Source organism: Aythya fuligula, chromosome 3 (assembly GCF_009819795.1).
Source record: "Aythya fuligula isolate bAytFul2 chromosome 3, bAytFul2.pri, whole genome shotgun sequence".
Lineage (NCBI taxonomy): Eukaryota > Metazoa > Chordata > Aves > Anseriformes > Anatidae > Aythya > Aythya fuligula.
Genome location: NC_045561.1, coordinates 55166581 through 55180681, shown reverse-complemented (window position 1 = coordinate 55180681; position 14101 = coordinate 55166581). Strand labels below are relative to the sequence as shown.

At 38.6% G+C, this 14101-nt stretch overlaps 1 protein-coding gene across 2 annotated transcripts in view; it reads right to left on the bottom strand.

Annotated features, from left to right (window-relative positions):
- TULP4 (TUB like protein 4) overlaps positions 1-14101 on the bottom strand; it is a 147016-nt gene that overhangs the window by 26598 nt on the left and 106317 nt on the right. For both annotated transcript variants that reach the window (XM_032184291.1, XM_032184292.1), the window contains exons 5-6: positions 6083-6263; positions 3399-3533 (exon numbers count right to left, since the gene is read on the bottom strand). In XM_032184291.1, the coding sequence (XP_032040182.1) occupies positions 3399-3533; positions 6083-6263 (316 nt within the window). The remainder of the gene's footprint in view (positions 1-3398; positions 3534-6082; positions 6264-14101) is intronic.

Sequence of the window (14101 nt, the reverse complement as noted above, 5' to 3'; positions counted from 1 at the left end):
ACTTGAAAGACTTGGATTTTTGTCCTTAAATTCATATAGCCTCCAAGTCATAGCTTCTCATTTGACATGACTTCTGGAAAGCTACTCCTTTGTCTAGCAGAAGTTTGCCAGAAGCACACAGGGATTGCTTAGTCTCTCATACACATGGATATGAATATACATATCAGTTACTTCTCCTACAGGCACCTCATAATGAGGAACGCCCACAGCTTAGTTTGGGGATGCTAATTTCAAACCGTTATATCCTCCAGCTCGTTGTCACACTTCAACAAGAGCACCAAAACAGTACTTTGTGTTTCTGCTTGTGTTTCAAAGGCAGATTTGCATGTGCAAGGAATACTGAGCTAGTCTTTAAACCTTTTTAATCTTAAACCAGAGGTGAAAGGCAGCTATTTTGTACTGAGACAAAGTGATGGTAAAGACAAAACTTTTGTGCTCTGGGATGCTCAATCTGCCAAGAACCTTTTGAAGACACTTGTGGGCGAGAAGCTGTCTTCAAATGAAGAAGCAGGAGAGAAATAAGAGTTGGCAGGAAGGATCTCAAAATTGTTTCAAGTTGTCAACTTGTCATTTTCAGGGACTTTTATGTGCAATTTAAAATGGTTTTGTATTATTTCAACTTTCTGATATTTCTCATGGGAATTATGCTTCTGTATGTATCAGAAGCAAGACATAGGTTTCTCAAGATAATTTTTTCAGAGCCAGGCATTGTATGCCTCTTTTTCTCTTGGTCGTCGGCCCTCTAAGTAATCTACAATGGGATTTAATCCATCTTTCTCAGAGTTTGATGATAGTTATTTTAGAAATCAGTGGGGCAAGCAGATCAACTCCACTTGTGATAATGAGCTTTACTACACTCGCTTAACTACCAAAGTGAAACAAGAACCTCATTTGGCTAGCTGTCTTCAAGTAAAACTTTCCATTGATCCCCATACCAAGAAAAAGAGGAGTGATTATTGTGTCCACCAATTTTCTTTCTTGCTCTCCAAACTCCTAGAGCAAGGCTGCTGCAATGGCAGAGAAGAACCAGATGTGGTCCACAGCATCCCCCTGGGACGGAGTGACTCCACAGCATGTTGCACCACCAACGGGGTTTTAGGCTTTTTAACCTTGAGATTAAAATAGCTCAGCTCATAACCAGGTCTCAGTGCAAGCGCAGAGATTAGAAATGAGGGGGAGATTTCATCTAGGGTACTGATCTGCAAATGAATCAGCGGATCACAGTCATCCCCCAAAGCTAGTTAGCCAACCATCACAGATGTGAATATTAACAAACCTTTAACAGAGAGCACTCCACATGTGCAACAGCTCTGCAGGTAGCAGTTGCAGCTAACTAGTACACCTAGTTGATGTATTTCAGTAGGTAGCTCTGAGAATCACTGAGTTAAAAAGTATGAAAAAAGAAAGCATACAGCTGAACAGTTCAGGACCACTGCTAGAATAGACAAAACTTCCAGGAGTGTTTAAGCTGGATGAAGCGAAGAAGTTGCATTTGGGTAATCAAATTCTCATCCAACAGCAAAAGCTTTCATACAACAATTTAATGTGAATATTGCCAGTCAAATGACAGCTATGCAAAGCTAGTAGAAGGTCAAAAATATATTGGTATTGCATGAAAGAGTTTTATAGTTGCCTGCTTTAAAAATACATTTAGTAGCCTACAACAGCCTATAAAGACAAGGGCATCTGCTACAGAGACCACAATGCAATACTTACACATTGCAGACAGAAACACGTGAATTGACTCACATACAACACTGAAGATCATTCACTCTTAGCTGAGCTCCAAGTGGCTGGAGAGGATGGAGGCCCTGTGCTGGGTGGGTTGCACATTCTTACATGTGATAATAACCAGCAAAATGACAGTTGCTTGACAACATTTTTGATAAGAAGGTACAGAAAATCTGTGTATCCATATATCAACTATATGTAAAATGCTTTTCATCATGCAGTGGTTAACTTCAAAACAAGACAGTGACATCCCAATCACCTTTCTCTCCCTCTGTCTCACACGTGCTGCCTATCCAACAAGATGTTGCACATTCTTCCTCTACTGATGTCAATGATGCAGTCAAGTTTACAGACCATAAAAATATTTCTACTGCAGCTTGTGCGCTAATATTTTGCTAGTGGAACGTGATGTAATTAAGGGACCTTTTTCCATTAGTGAAACAAGACAGACATCCTCGGCAAGTAGGATCCCTACAACTCTACACAGTGAGCAAGTTTCTCCTACTGCTTCCAGACAGAAGCACAGACTAGATGCCAACTCAAGACTACTTACCCGATTTACTATAATTCTACAGTGATGCTGGGCACACAGGTGGATATCACAAGAGCTTCTCTAAATGGGTTCCAATTTTCCCAGGCTTTAAGCAGCCCTTCTGGCTGAAGAAGTTTTCTGGATCATAGGGTTGCCTCATGAAGCTACTTTTTGCCAGCCACATGCTTCTTGTGTTGGGACAGATGGAAGCAGGAGTGGGGCAGAATTCTCAAAGGTGGTTTTTTACCTCCTAAGACTCCCCTGCACAGCTGATCACCCAAAAACTACTGTGCTGGAATTAGAATAACTTTTTAACAATACTGTACAATTACGGAAAAGCTAAGGGTTTGCTTTGACAGTTTAGATTTCCCTTTTTTTTTTGCATCTAATATAAAACTGATTTACTTGTAGAGACCAAAAAGAATCAATGGAGCCCATATTTATGTATTCACTTATGTGCCTTAGTGAATTAAAATTTCTCTGCAGGCAAAACACTATAAATTTTACTGAGGGTGCTGGCAAGGTAAGGGACTCTTTGATAGGTAAGAACAGTAAAGATTTCAATGTAAATTAAAGATTTGACATGGAATGCTGATTTTACAAACATTCACACATCACTTAGCAAGATGTTATAGTAATAATCAGTGGAATTTTCCTTCTTTCAGCATAACTTGCCTCTTTGTAATCGATAATTTCAGGAAGTTTCCAAAATTTGTAAGACATTCAAAAGAGTATTGTGATTCATACCTGGTTACTAAAAGCATGGGAAGAGACATTGTGAATTAAAAATATAAACAAAGTGTTATATAAGAGGACCATTCACACAAGCAAGCGTTAACTTAATAGCACAATCGGCTGAAAAAAGACAAACAGATCAATTTGCTCTAGAAAGCTCCCATAAAAACAAAATCTCAAAAATTTAAACATTTTTCCAAATACAAAAAGATCTATTAACCAAGCACTGCTCTTTCACCAGCAGGTGTCAGTGCTGATAACGGCAACACCAGCAGCTGAGCTCTGGGTGATAAGAGCTCCTGGGTTGAGAGATGAACAGAAAAACATAACCTATACACACATAATTAAAAGTGCAAGTAAAACAGAGAATAGAAGGGGGTGAGATGTCTGCCTTTTGTACCTTTCAACCCTGAGCGGATGATAGTAGGAGAGAGGTCATCGTAATTGTTCATTAAACTGATGTCTCCAGATGTGAAGCTGACGGTCAGTAGTGGCTTGGTGTTCTGCACCGGGACTGGATATGCGGCTGGACCATCTGCAAAAACAAGGCTCAGGAGTGAGCGAAAAGTGAACCACCGAAGTAATTACATCCACGTTGAGAGACACTGTAATTAAGCTTGTCCTCATCAGGAATGGTTCCAAGCCTCAAACTCTACCTGCTTATTTCTGTAATGTCTGTAAGCAACAGCAAAGCAGGTGCAGCTAGTCAGTTTGTCTGTTTTTGTGAAAGCCCAACATTTTTTTCTTTTTGCATTTTCACTACAGTAAATCCAAAGGGATTTATGGATCTTCTGTTACGCTGCATAAAGGTGGTTTTCTGTATTTTTTCATTGTGAGCTTCCCAAATTGAAAGCTGGTGCTTTGGAAGGTTTCCTTGGACCCAAAGTTGAAAGACAGCATAATAAACAGTGTAATCACTCTAAAAGCTACTTGTTACACAAATTTTCTGCTTGGGCAAGTGCTGGGGACTCCTGGAGTCACTAGAGAATTTGTAAGAGCTTCTAAGAGAACATACTGACCTTTCACAAATTACTGTATTTTAAATGTTAAGAGCTAGGCAGCAGCATAAAAAATTGCATGCCATCCTTCACAACAGGATCCAATGTGCTCAAAGGTGGAGATGAGCTCAAATGGAAAACTTCACTTTCCAAACTATTTCTATAAAGTCTCTGCTCCTCTGAGCTTACTTTTCAGCATTCACCAAAATTCATTTGTTCAAATACTTAATGACCAGTATCACCATCTGCAGCATTCACTATTTAACTCATTTTTTTTTTGACAAACTTTGACAGGAGATGCTGCTGGCCCCTGATAAAGTGCTCACAAGGCCTGACCAGCACCTTTTCAGTCATCAAAAATAGCACAGACACTTAAAAGTAATATTGCTTCCTGAACTTGCAAAAGAGATGATCAAAAACCACTTCAGAGAATGGTATCTAGTAATTAGCAGCTCCGTGTGTGTATATAGTTTGGTAAGAAAAAAACATCAAACTTGCAGTCCTTCCTACACTTCTGTGTGAGTCAAAGGCTTGTCACCTTTGAGAGGTTTATTCTGCATCTGCTCTAAAGAAAACACATCATGTTTGGGTAATCATTAAAAGTAGACTTGTAGGCTTCTAACGAGTACACCCACCCCCTGACTGACTCAGAAAAAGCTAGCACATTTGGATCATTTAAGTTCTCATCTGTGTACTCTGCAACTTCACCATCCCCCAACTGGATTTTAAAAAAACAATAAAAAGACGATTTAATGTTGTTCCTTGTCTTGCATTAGAAGCTTGCTAGGAGATCTGGAAGTTTGTTTCTTTTATTCTAAGGTAACAAATCTCACCAGAAGTGAGACATGAAAGCCAAAACAAACCTCAGGCCAAAAGATGTTACATTTTCTTCAGATGATCAGACTCTATCAGTATTTATTAAATACGTATGTTTATTATATTGACATACACACAGGTGATTCTGGAAAAGATACATTTTTGGATTGAACCCAAATTAGACCTAAAACTGCAAGAGTTCTCAATTCAGTGGTTCAGATGTGAGATGCACATTCAGAATCATTCATAGCCATTACGTATTCAAATTTTCCATGATTCAGTACAATCACTGATATAATAGCCCTTAATTTAGTTCAGACATCATATACTGGAACACAGACACAGCTTACTTACATCTTACAGAATAATCAACAGCATTTACAAAAAGCATTATTACTATTACTTGGACTGAGAAGGACCGGGATGAAAGGAGTAATGACATATCCTACCCCACAAACCATGTACACCCAGTGGCCTGCTAGGTCTTTGCTATTTATGATTTCCAAATAATTTAAAATCAAAACATGTCACACAATGAGTTTTATACTTAGGGGTCATGAAGGATTTCTTACTGACTGCCAAACTGGCAATGTGCTCTGAGGTATGGGAATTAGTAACTGCAGATAGCTCAAGTTATCCTCTTTCTATCACATGTAGTTGAAGGAAATACTTTTATTTCCATTCTTCTCTGAGATTTATTGAGTGCTTTATGGCATGACTATCAAGAATGGGACTATAATTATGAGTATAAACTCTGCTTCACAGGATTCCTATAAAGATGTAGCACCTTCTGCCGTGTCTAATATGGGTGTCTTTGCACACAAATTGATATAATAATGCATTCAGTTTTGTGACTGTCCTCTGACTACCTCCATACATATGAACCATTGAAATATATCATGTCTGCTTATCAGTGACACCTGATGTGCCCTTATCTAGTGTTTTTCACTTGCCCTCAATAAAAACTTAGAGTTCTGTGCTGTTACCTCATTTGCACAATTGGAGGCAAAGCAGCACAGATGAGGTATGACTCACAGCAAGTCATACAGCAGGGTTACTGGCAGAGCTGGGGATGAACCCACTCTCTCATACCACTATTCTGCTCCATCCCTGACTGTACCTCAACAGGAATGCACTGTCTTTCCACTTCTGCCAGCTTAAAACCATGGCCATCCTGCTGTTACAGTACAACGTGACTTCTCCCTGGTGTTCAAGATGTCTTCATGACCACCAGCAAAGCCAAAGCAGAAAGATGTGCAAATAATCCTACCTTGCGGTGGGGAATAGTCATCGGAGTCTGTGTCGCTCTCGCTGCTGTCCTCCACCAGGAAGCTGGGGTAGTTCCAGGACATGCTAAGGATGCCATCTGACTCGTGAAGGAGCACGTGGGCCAGCATTCGGCCATGGCAGTCCATGACGATAACCTGACCATCAGCGGTGCCAAACAGAACCTGAAAATAACACAACAGCCCCCAGCCCCATCAGAGGTCAGTGACCGGACCCTCCTTTGAATGCATCTTGCAATTAACCTGCTATTCTGGAAATAAATTAAAACCACAGCAGTCACGGGTTTGAACTGGTGCCATAATAGGACACTGCAACCCATCAAAGATGTACATGAATGAAGACTAAGCAGCAAAATCTAATTTGCTTGGATTGGGAAAAGCCAGAAGTCATTGGACTTCGCATCTCTTGTGCGTAGGCATTAAAAGCAGCTTCCGCTGACTCAGAGACAGCTGACATGGGAGAAAATTTGTGTCCAGTTAGTACCTGTGCAAAGGGTAGTGAGCGATGAGAATCTACAAACTGCCATAATTGTTTATTTTATTACATACCTCAAAAGAAAACATGCAGGCCTATTTGATGTTTCTTGCAAGAGAAGTTGACAGAGGAACAAAAAGTGACAGGACCTAAGAGGTAAACTCCTAAAATCTGTGAGCAAGTAATGTCTCACAGTGGGATTGATTTTGTTTACTTTAATATGAGCCATTACACTTTATTTGAACTTGGCCATTACTACCAGTAAAGCAAGCTGGTAGAAGGGCTATCACAGACTCTAAAGTATTCTTGGATTATACAGAAATTTCTAAAATCAGTGGCAGAAATTATGGTATGCTTCGGTTCTAACAAAATCAAAAGACACATCCGACAAAAGGAAATCCTAGCAGAGATTTCAAACAGCTCTTGAGAAACAGAAAGCTGAATAGAGGAGGACAGGTTATTCGATTGATGAGAAGAAAGAAGGTGGGAGAAATGTCTTCCAAAAACAGAGGCAAAGACAGTATGATCACTCAACTGGAAGTAGATTATTACAGCCTAGGAGGAAGGCAATATGTTACATGTTCAGGAAGAGTGAAGAAGAGCTTCCACCCACCATTTCAAATACAAAATGGATAAGGCAAGGTGTTTTTTTTCATGCCCTTAAACTGCTCTGTAGGCAATGTGTGCTGATTGAAGTCAGACTGACGGGAACCTACAATTTATCCTTTATGAACGTTTTCTGTCTTGAGGTTTTGAACAAGTTAAGATCCTGTATATTTGATGAATTTTAGAGAAACATCAGGAAATTAGGATTAATAAATCCACCAAATGATAAATGCATTAGCCAAGGCTGTTGCTGCTACCACAGAATTCACGGCAAATAAGTTTTAAATGAAAATTAAAGGCACTCATCAATTTGAAAACTAGCCAGCATTTAAAAGGAAGTTAAAAGGAAGGTCAAATCTTATACCTGCTCTTCAGTCTACTATGTATTTTGGTTTTACAGTCACCCTTTCACATAACTTGATTTCTCTGTTGCCATGTTAAAGTGTACAAACTGAAGGGCAAATTGTCTATGCACTGGAAAGAAAATATCTGACGCACAGGTTTTATCATTTCTCTGTGAAGGGATGTGTGGATTTAAGATTCTAACAATTGCATACCCAGATCAAAAATTCATCTAGCCTTATATCTTATCTCTAACAGTGATCAAGTATTTGGAGAAGAATAAAAGAGCAGGATGTACCGAGCAAGCACCTTCCCTGCATACTCATGTAGCTTCAGATAAAAAATACAACCTCTTCTTTGTTTAAAGCCTGCTAACTGGTAATTTCACTGGGTAACCTTTACCTCGTAACGCTATGAGAAATACAGGATAATTTTCCCCTATCTATACTTACATAGAAAGCAACTGTCATTGTTGCTCTTTTGGAAATTTCAGAAAGGAAGTCTGGCTTCAAAGGTCTCGGACAAGAATAAGCAATACTACGTATTTTTCTACAGGTGGTGATCAAGAAACACAAAGTTGCAAACCAGAGGAGGGATTCAATAAGAGGAACTCCAGTGAAGTTATTAACACCTTAAGGAAATCAATTGAGTCATTTCACATGAACACACACAACCAAAAAAAAAAAAAAACCAGGCTGAAAAAAAAACAACTGGCTTCCTTAACTGTAATCACTACATGATATGAATATCTTTATGTTAAATAGCTGCTGGGTTGAAACAGCAGGTGAAGTTTGTTATGAGCCTCAGACTTCTACTCTTAGCTATAAAAGTAAATTAGAATTATAATTAGAATAATTCACTTGGAAAGGACCTACAAAGGCCATCAAGTCCAACTACCTGATCACTCCAGGGATAACCAAAAGTTAAAGCAGATTATTGAGGGCATCATTCAAATGCCTCTTAAGGACTGACAGTCATGGGGCATCAACCCCGCTAGGTAGCCTGTGCCAGTGTTTGACAACCCTCACTGTAAGGAAATTTTCCTTTTTATCCAGTCTGAACCTCCTCTGCCCTAGCTGAATTTCATGCCTCTGATAACTGCCCAGTGCTCCAGTGTATCTAGATCCTTCTGCAAGCCCTCTTGCTCTGTGCACCACAAGCAACCAGTCACCAGCCAGATGTAGCCCCATTCACTATGACCCGCTGAGCTCTACCACCAAGCCAGTTCATCACCCAGAGTAACATGAACCTGTTTATCTCACAGATAGGACTTTCCCTTCATGACCCCATGTTGACTGTGCCCATGTAAGATCGAACATATGTGAGAACTCAAGCTCTACTCTACTCTTCTTCCATTTGCATCATACCATCTATTTTCAGCTGTTCAACTGCTTTTTCATCCATAATCAGCATATAACCACTTTCACTATCTACACTGAAAACTCTCTACAAAATAAACTCTACAAAGCCCAGATCCTACATGTTGTCATTGCTAGATTCTTACACCACTTTTAACCAAGCCTATAGACTAGCTTTTTAGCAGTCTCCTATGAGTTTTTAGAAGTGCAAAATAGCTAGATACAGGAGGCAAGACTTTCTGTTGTTTCCAAAAACATCAGTATAAGGTTTCTTTCTCCTAAAATTCTGTAGAAACGCTTTCTAATTGGGTAGGAATAAAATGTTGGGAGTCATTACCCAAAGTTTAGTCTAATCTCAGTCTAAAGCTACTTCTTTTGAGTAGCACTGCCCCCAATTCATTTAAAGTTATGAACTCATACATTAGTTTCTAACTCAGATCAGAACAGCTGCATGTGGGCATCTTAATTCTTGCACTGGGACCTACATGTAAGATAGCTCTTTAGCAACTTAGAAATGTCAGAGGGTACTTCTTATCTCTTCAGCCAGGCTATAGGTTTCAAGGAGCAGCTTTAAGTTTTCAGGTTATTGTAGCAATACAACCTTTTTGATGAAAGCATTTATCAGGCTGATAGCTCTGCTGGCTGAACTCCTGCTGAAGCTGTATAAATGTCTAATGGTGTTATCATCCATAACATTACCCAGGCTATAAATGCCATACTCAAGCTACGTATGTCAGATGAATAAAGCTCTCTTGACCTTCAGAAGAAAAGGTCAAGCCACAGGGTATACTTGAAAGATTCAATGGAAAAATTAAATGGCTGTATTTTAGCTGCCTACATTCATATTTTTCAGGTATTTACAGATCTATGAAGTCTGAGGGAATGATGGAAAAAGGTAATGAACAAGTCATACTGGTTTGTTAACTCTCAAATACACAAACTAAACAATAATAATAGTAATTAAAAAAAATATTCCAAGTACTTATTATGAAATGGTTCTTTGGCCCTTTGTTCTGTTCTTCTATTTTTCTCATCTCCCCTCCTTTCATACTGTTCATTATTTCAACTGTTATTACATGTATTACCACTTGCAGAATTGCGTTTGATGAATAATACAAAATCTGATAATAAAACACCTTAAATCACATATACATTTAAAGTGTGACTCAGTTACACAACACAAATACAGTTATTTCCTTGCAAAACGTATCAGACATAATGAGTCCTGTACTGTAGTGAAGCTGTGGCTGATTAAAGGTCATATGGATGCAGGAAACAAAAGAGGTACAATTTCTAGAGCAGTCTCCAATGGTGCCCTGACGCTGTATGCTTTGAAGGGAAAACTGACAGACAGCACTGGGATAATTCATATGACGTTTTCTAAGCATACCGACAGCTGAAAGCTGGGTTAAGTCCAGAGACACAGGTGTCTGGGTTCCTCATGAAACCCATGCCCGTGTTGATTTCTATTTATTATAAAAAATCTGAATATCTGAAAAACACCCTTCTCTGAAATCTAGTGACCTCTTAGCCTGTGAGGTGACCTGTGATGAGTTTCATAAGCTAGTCTTGGTAAATAAAGAGGGGTTTCATCAGTTTTGAAACCATTACCCATGGAATTAACATTCAATACTGCAATCCCCTTAAAGGCCCAATATTTCAAAAAGTCTTCGGTTTGCAGCCTAAAATGCACCAATTCCTAAAAGACATGGTAATCAAAAGATGGGCTATTCCATTCTGAAGTTATTTTTTTATGAAGAGATGAATATTAGAACAGCCAAGAAGCTAAATAATTCAGCCCAAGAGGAGCAACTCCAGCCTGTTTGGTGACTTTGCTGTGCATGTCTCTGTTGTGCTCAACTGCTGCTATTCCCATAAGATCTGTTGTGATGCTGCAATGCACCTGGATCAGATACAGTGTTGGTATAAATGGTTTGGCAGCACTGAAATGTATGGAGCTGTAGCACCGAAGCCAAAGATTTGGTGCACTGAAGGTCCAGCTCAGGAGGCCCTCTACTTCATAACACAACTAGAATTTACTAAAAATGATGTTATTTTAGCACAAAAAATATTTTGTTGTCATTTAATTTGGTTTAATGTCCATAAAATGACCTCATCAACAGTAAGAATGCTCAAGCTTTATGTTCATTTTAATAAATCATTACAGTAGGACTGGGGGAGATCCCACCATCTTGCCATAGCTGATCATACACAGCAGCTGAGAAAAGTCTATAAATCACAATAATTGAATTATTGTGATTTAATCAATCATTAAATGAAGCTGTATTGAGTTCTATCTGCAGAAAATCTAGCTGCTGCTCATTCCTACATCATAGCCTGTCCTCATTGCCAAAGAAGCTTTCTGGAACTACAGTCACTTTGACTTTTGTAGTTACTGAGGATAATCCAATCCCATATTTGATAACTTGTATTTGATACAAATTAACGTATTTGATAACTTGATATCAAGAGATAAAAGACAGAATTACTTCCAATCTAACGTTTCAGTTGTACAAACTGAATAGTCAATAGTGCTGCAGAAGGATATTGATAAAATAAGATGCTGCCATCATGATATTTAGTAATAACACTGAAGGTTTCAAATGTTGCTAGTCAAACAAAACTCCCAGAAAATCTGGTCAATACATTTTTGGAACACGTGCCTTCCTTTAGTATCAGGGCAATGACCGATTAAAGTTCACGCTGAAGTCAGGATAGCACTTTTTGAAAGAGAGAGTCCAGTACCGTGACACTACATGGCCAGAAAAAGAACATCTGCTTTACTTAATGATGGATCAGGATTAAAAACAAGCAAACAAACAAAAAATAAAAAAAATAATTACTTTTTAAAAAGAATGTACATTCAACAACTGAGGGAAGCAAAAAACTTCACAGACTCAGCTAATTAAAACAACATTGAAAATGAATATATCCTAGTATTATTTGGTTATTTTAAAATCAAAATTTTTAGAGATACAGGACTTCCTTGTTGGTCTGTATCTGAGGGCACTAGTCAAGTGACTTGGTTTGGAAAGGAATGAGCAAAAGATGCTTTGCATTTCTCAACTCCTGACTCTTCTAGTTCTTCTTTCAATTTTCTCCATTTTCCTTTTAAGAGACAGTGACTTACCCTACACAGAATATTTCAAGCAACACCACAGCATTGACTAATGCAACAGTACTGCAACAGTTTTGTACTCGTTATCCATTCTGATACACTCTTATGGTCTCTGACTGCAGGTACTAATTCAAGTGGGATCCCACTAAGAATAAGAGACAGACAGGTCCCAATTACACTTACAAGTTTAATTTAGAAGCCAGTGCAAGTTGCATTGACAACTTGCATTTGCATGCACTGGTTGGATAGTGGGACTTGATGAATTTCAAAATAACCTGTCCCAGGACCCCTTTTTAATTTCCTCAGACTGTTATAAGTTTCTTAGCAGTGAAATAGTAGTCCAGAGCACAAATCTCATCAGCATCTTGTGACTAAGGAAATTGTGGATGATCTCACAGTGCTACTGTTCTTATCAATATTACGTCTAAATTTGTCTTTTATGAACTTTTTCTACATATTTTTTTCCACAAACTCTAGTTGGAGGCCTCCAATTTCTCTCATGGTTCTTTACCTGCTCTGACTTACTGGTTTCAAGCATTCTCCACAGTTGCATTTCCAAACTGTGAAGGATTCCTCTTCTACCACACATTTTGCAAACCTTGCTTTTTCAGCATTTTGTTTTACTTTCTGCCTTTATGGTTCTTTTTCTTTTTGGCCCCACATCTGCTGAAACCTTGTTACCATTGTACCAGGTAGCACCAATGCTGCCACTAACTGTTTATCCTGTGTACCTCTGAATTTGCAGCCACCTTGCCAGATGTTTGTCTCGCTGCCATTCATCTTTCAACATTTAAGACTTGTCTTTACGCATTTCCTTTAGACTCCTGTACCCCCAGAAGGATAAAGTCAGCACTGAACTTCAGAAATTAGGTTCTGCAAAAATGCTAATAACGTCAACTGTGTGCGTTTGCAGTGCCAGAAGACGCTGAGCAGTTCAAGAAAGCTGAATTAGTTCTGTTTCCTTTAATTTAGCCATCTGGCCAAACATTCATATTCATGCTAGGAACAAGCTTTACAGTCATCACCACAATGCCATCGTACTAATAGTTAAATCCATTTTGCTGATTCAAGATTAACTGAATTATAAACTGATTAATATAAAAAATGATGGATCAAACTTCTATTTATGCAGATACGCTTAGTAGCATGGGAAATATGTGGAAAACGATTGTCTTTAAATGTTTTCATTCCCTCGTACTAGCCAAACAAAAAAGCCTGCCAGTCTTGCAAAGGTTGAGTTAAGACATTTTGCAGTCCGTTTAGTCGCAGTATTAGCGTTTTGCGTTCTTTGTGCTCTTCTTGTTTATTTCTTCTCCATCAGAAAGCATGAGACAACGCATTAGCAGCCTCGTAGGATACATAAAAAAGTAAAAACCTTGTGTTGTTTTTTTTCTTAGTGTGATATCTCTGCCTTTACTTCTTTTTACCTCACAATGCAGAAAGAGTGAGAACCAAACAGAGGGAGACAGCTGCTTTTCTGCTGAATACTTTTTATTTCCATTAAAAATTCAACTGCTGTAAAATGATTTCTTGAACTGACACTGAAAGAGACATCACCACAAATTCACACAAAAAACTTGGGGGGCAAAAAGCACTAGCTTTTTTTTCTGACTGCCTTTATGTCTAAAAAAAATGACAAGAGTTTTCTGTTTCCTTCAGAAATGAGGAATTGCCAGCCTGCTCGTGGACAATACACCATGAGATCATCCAGCTAACTGCACATATACAGAGCACTGAAATTCCCATTTGAGACTGTTAAAACTTTCAGAAACAGTGCTGGTTTAGTTACCTACTTTCAGGCTTGTTCTTTCTCTCCCTTACAAATTCCATAGGGTTTAGATAACTATTACAGAGCCCTCAAATGAGAAGACAAAGTAAATACACTGGAGATTCTGGTGACAAATCTGTTTAATACAGATTGAAACTCTAAAACCTGGGGATTCAAACCACACTGGCTTTATTTCTCTCTAAAATTGTCTAACATAGTTGAATGACTATAAATGAGATACAGCTTCACACTTCGTTTCAGAAGTCAGAAACACCAGTAGTTTCTCAAAAGCAGGATCTCAAATTATACAACTGCTCTGGACATGTGAGGATGGAA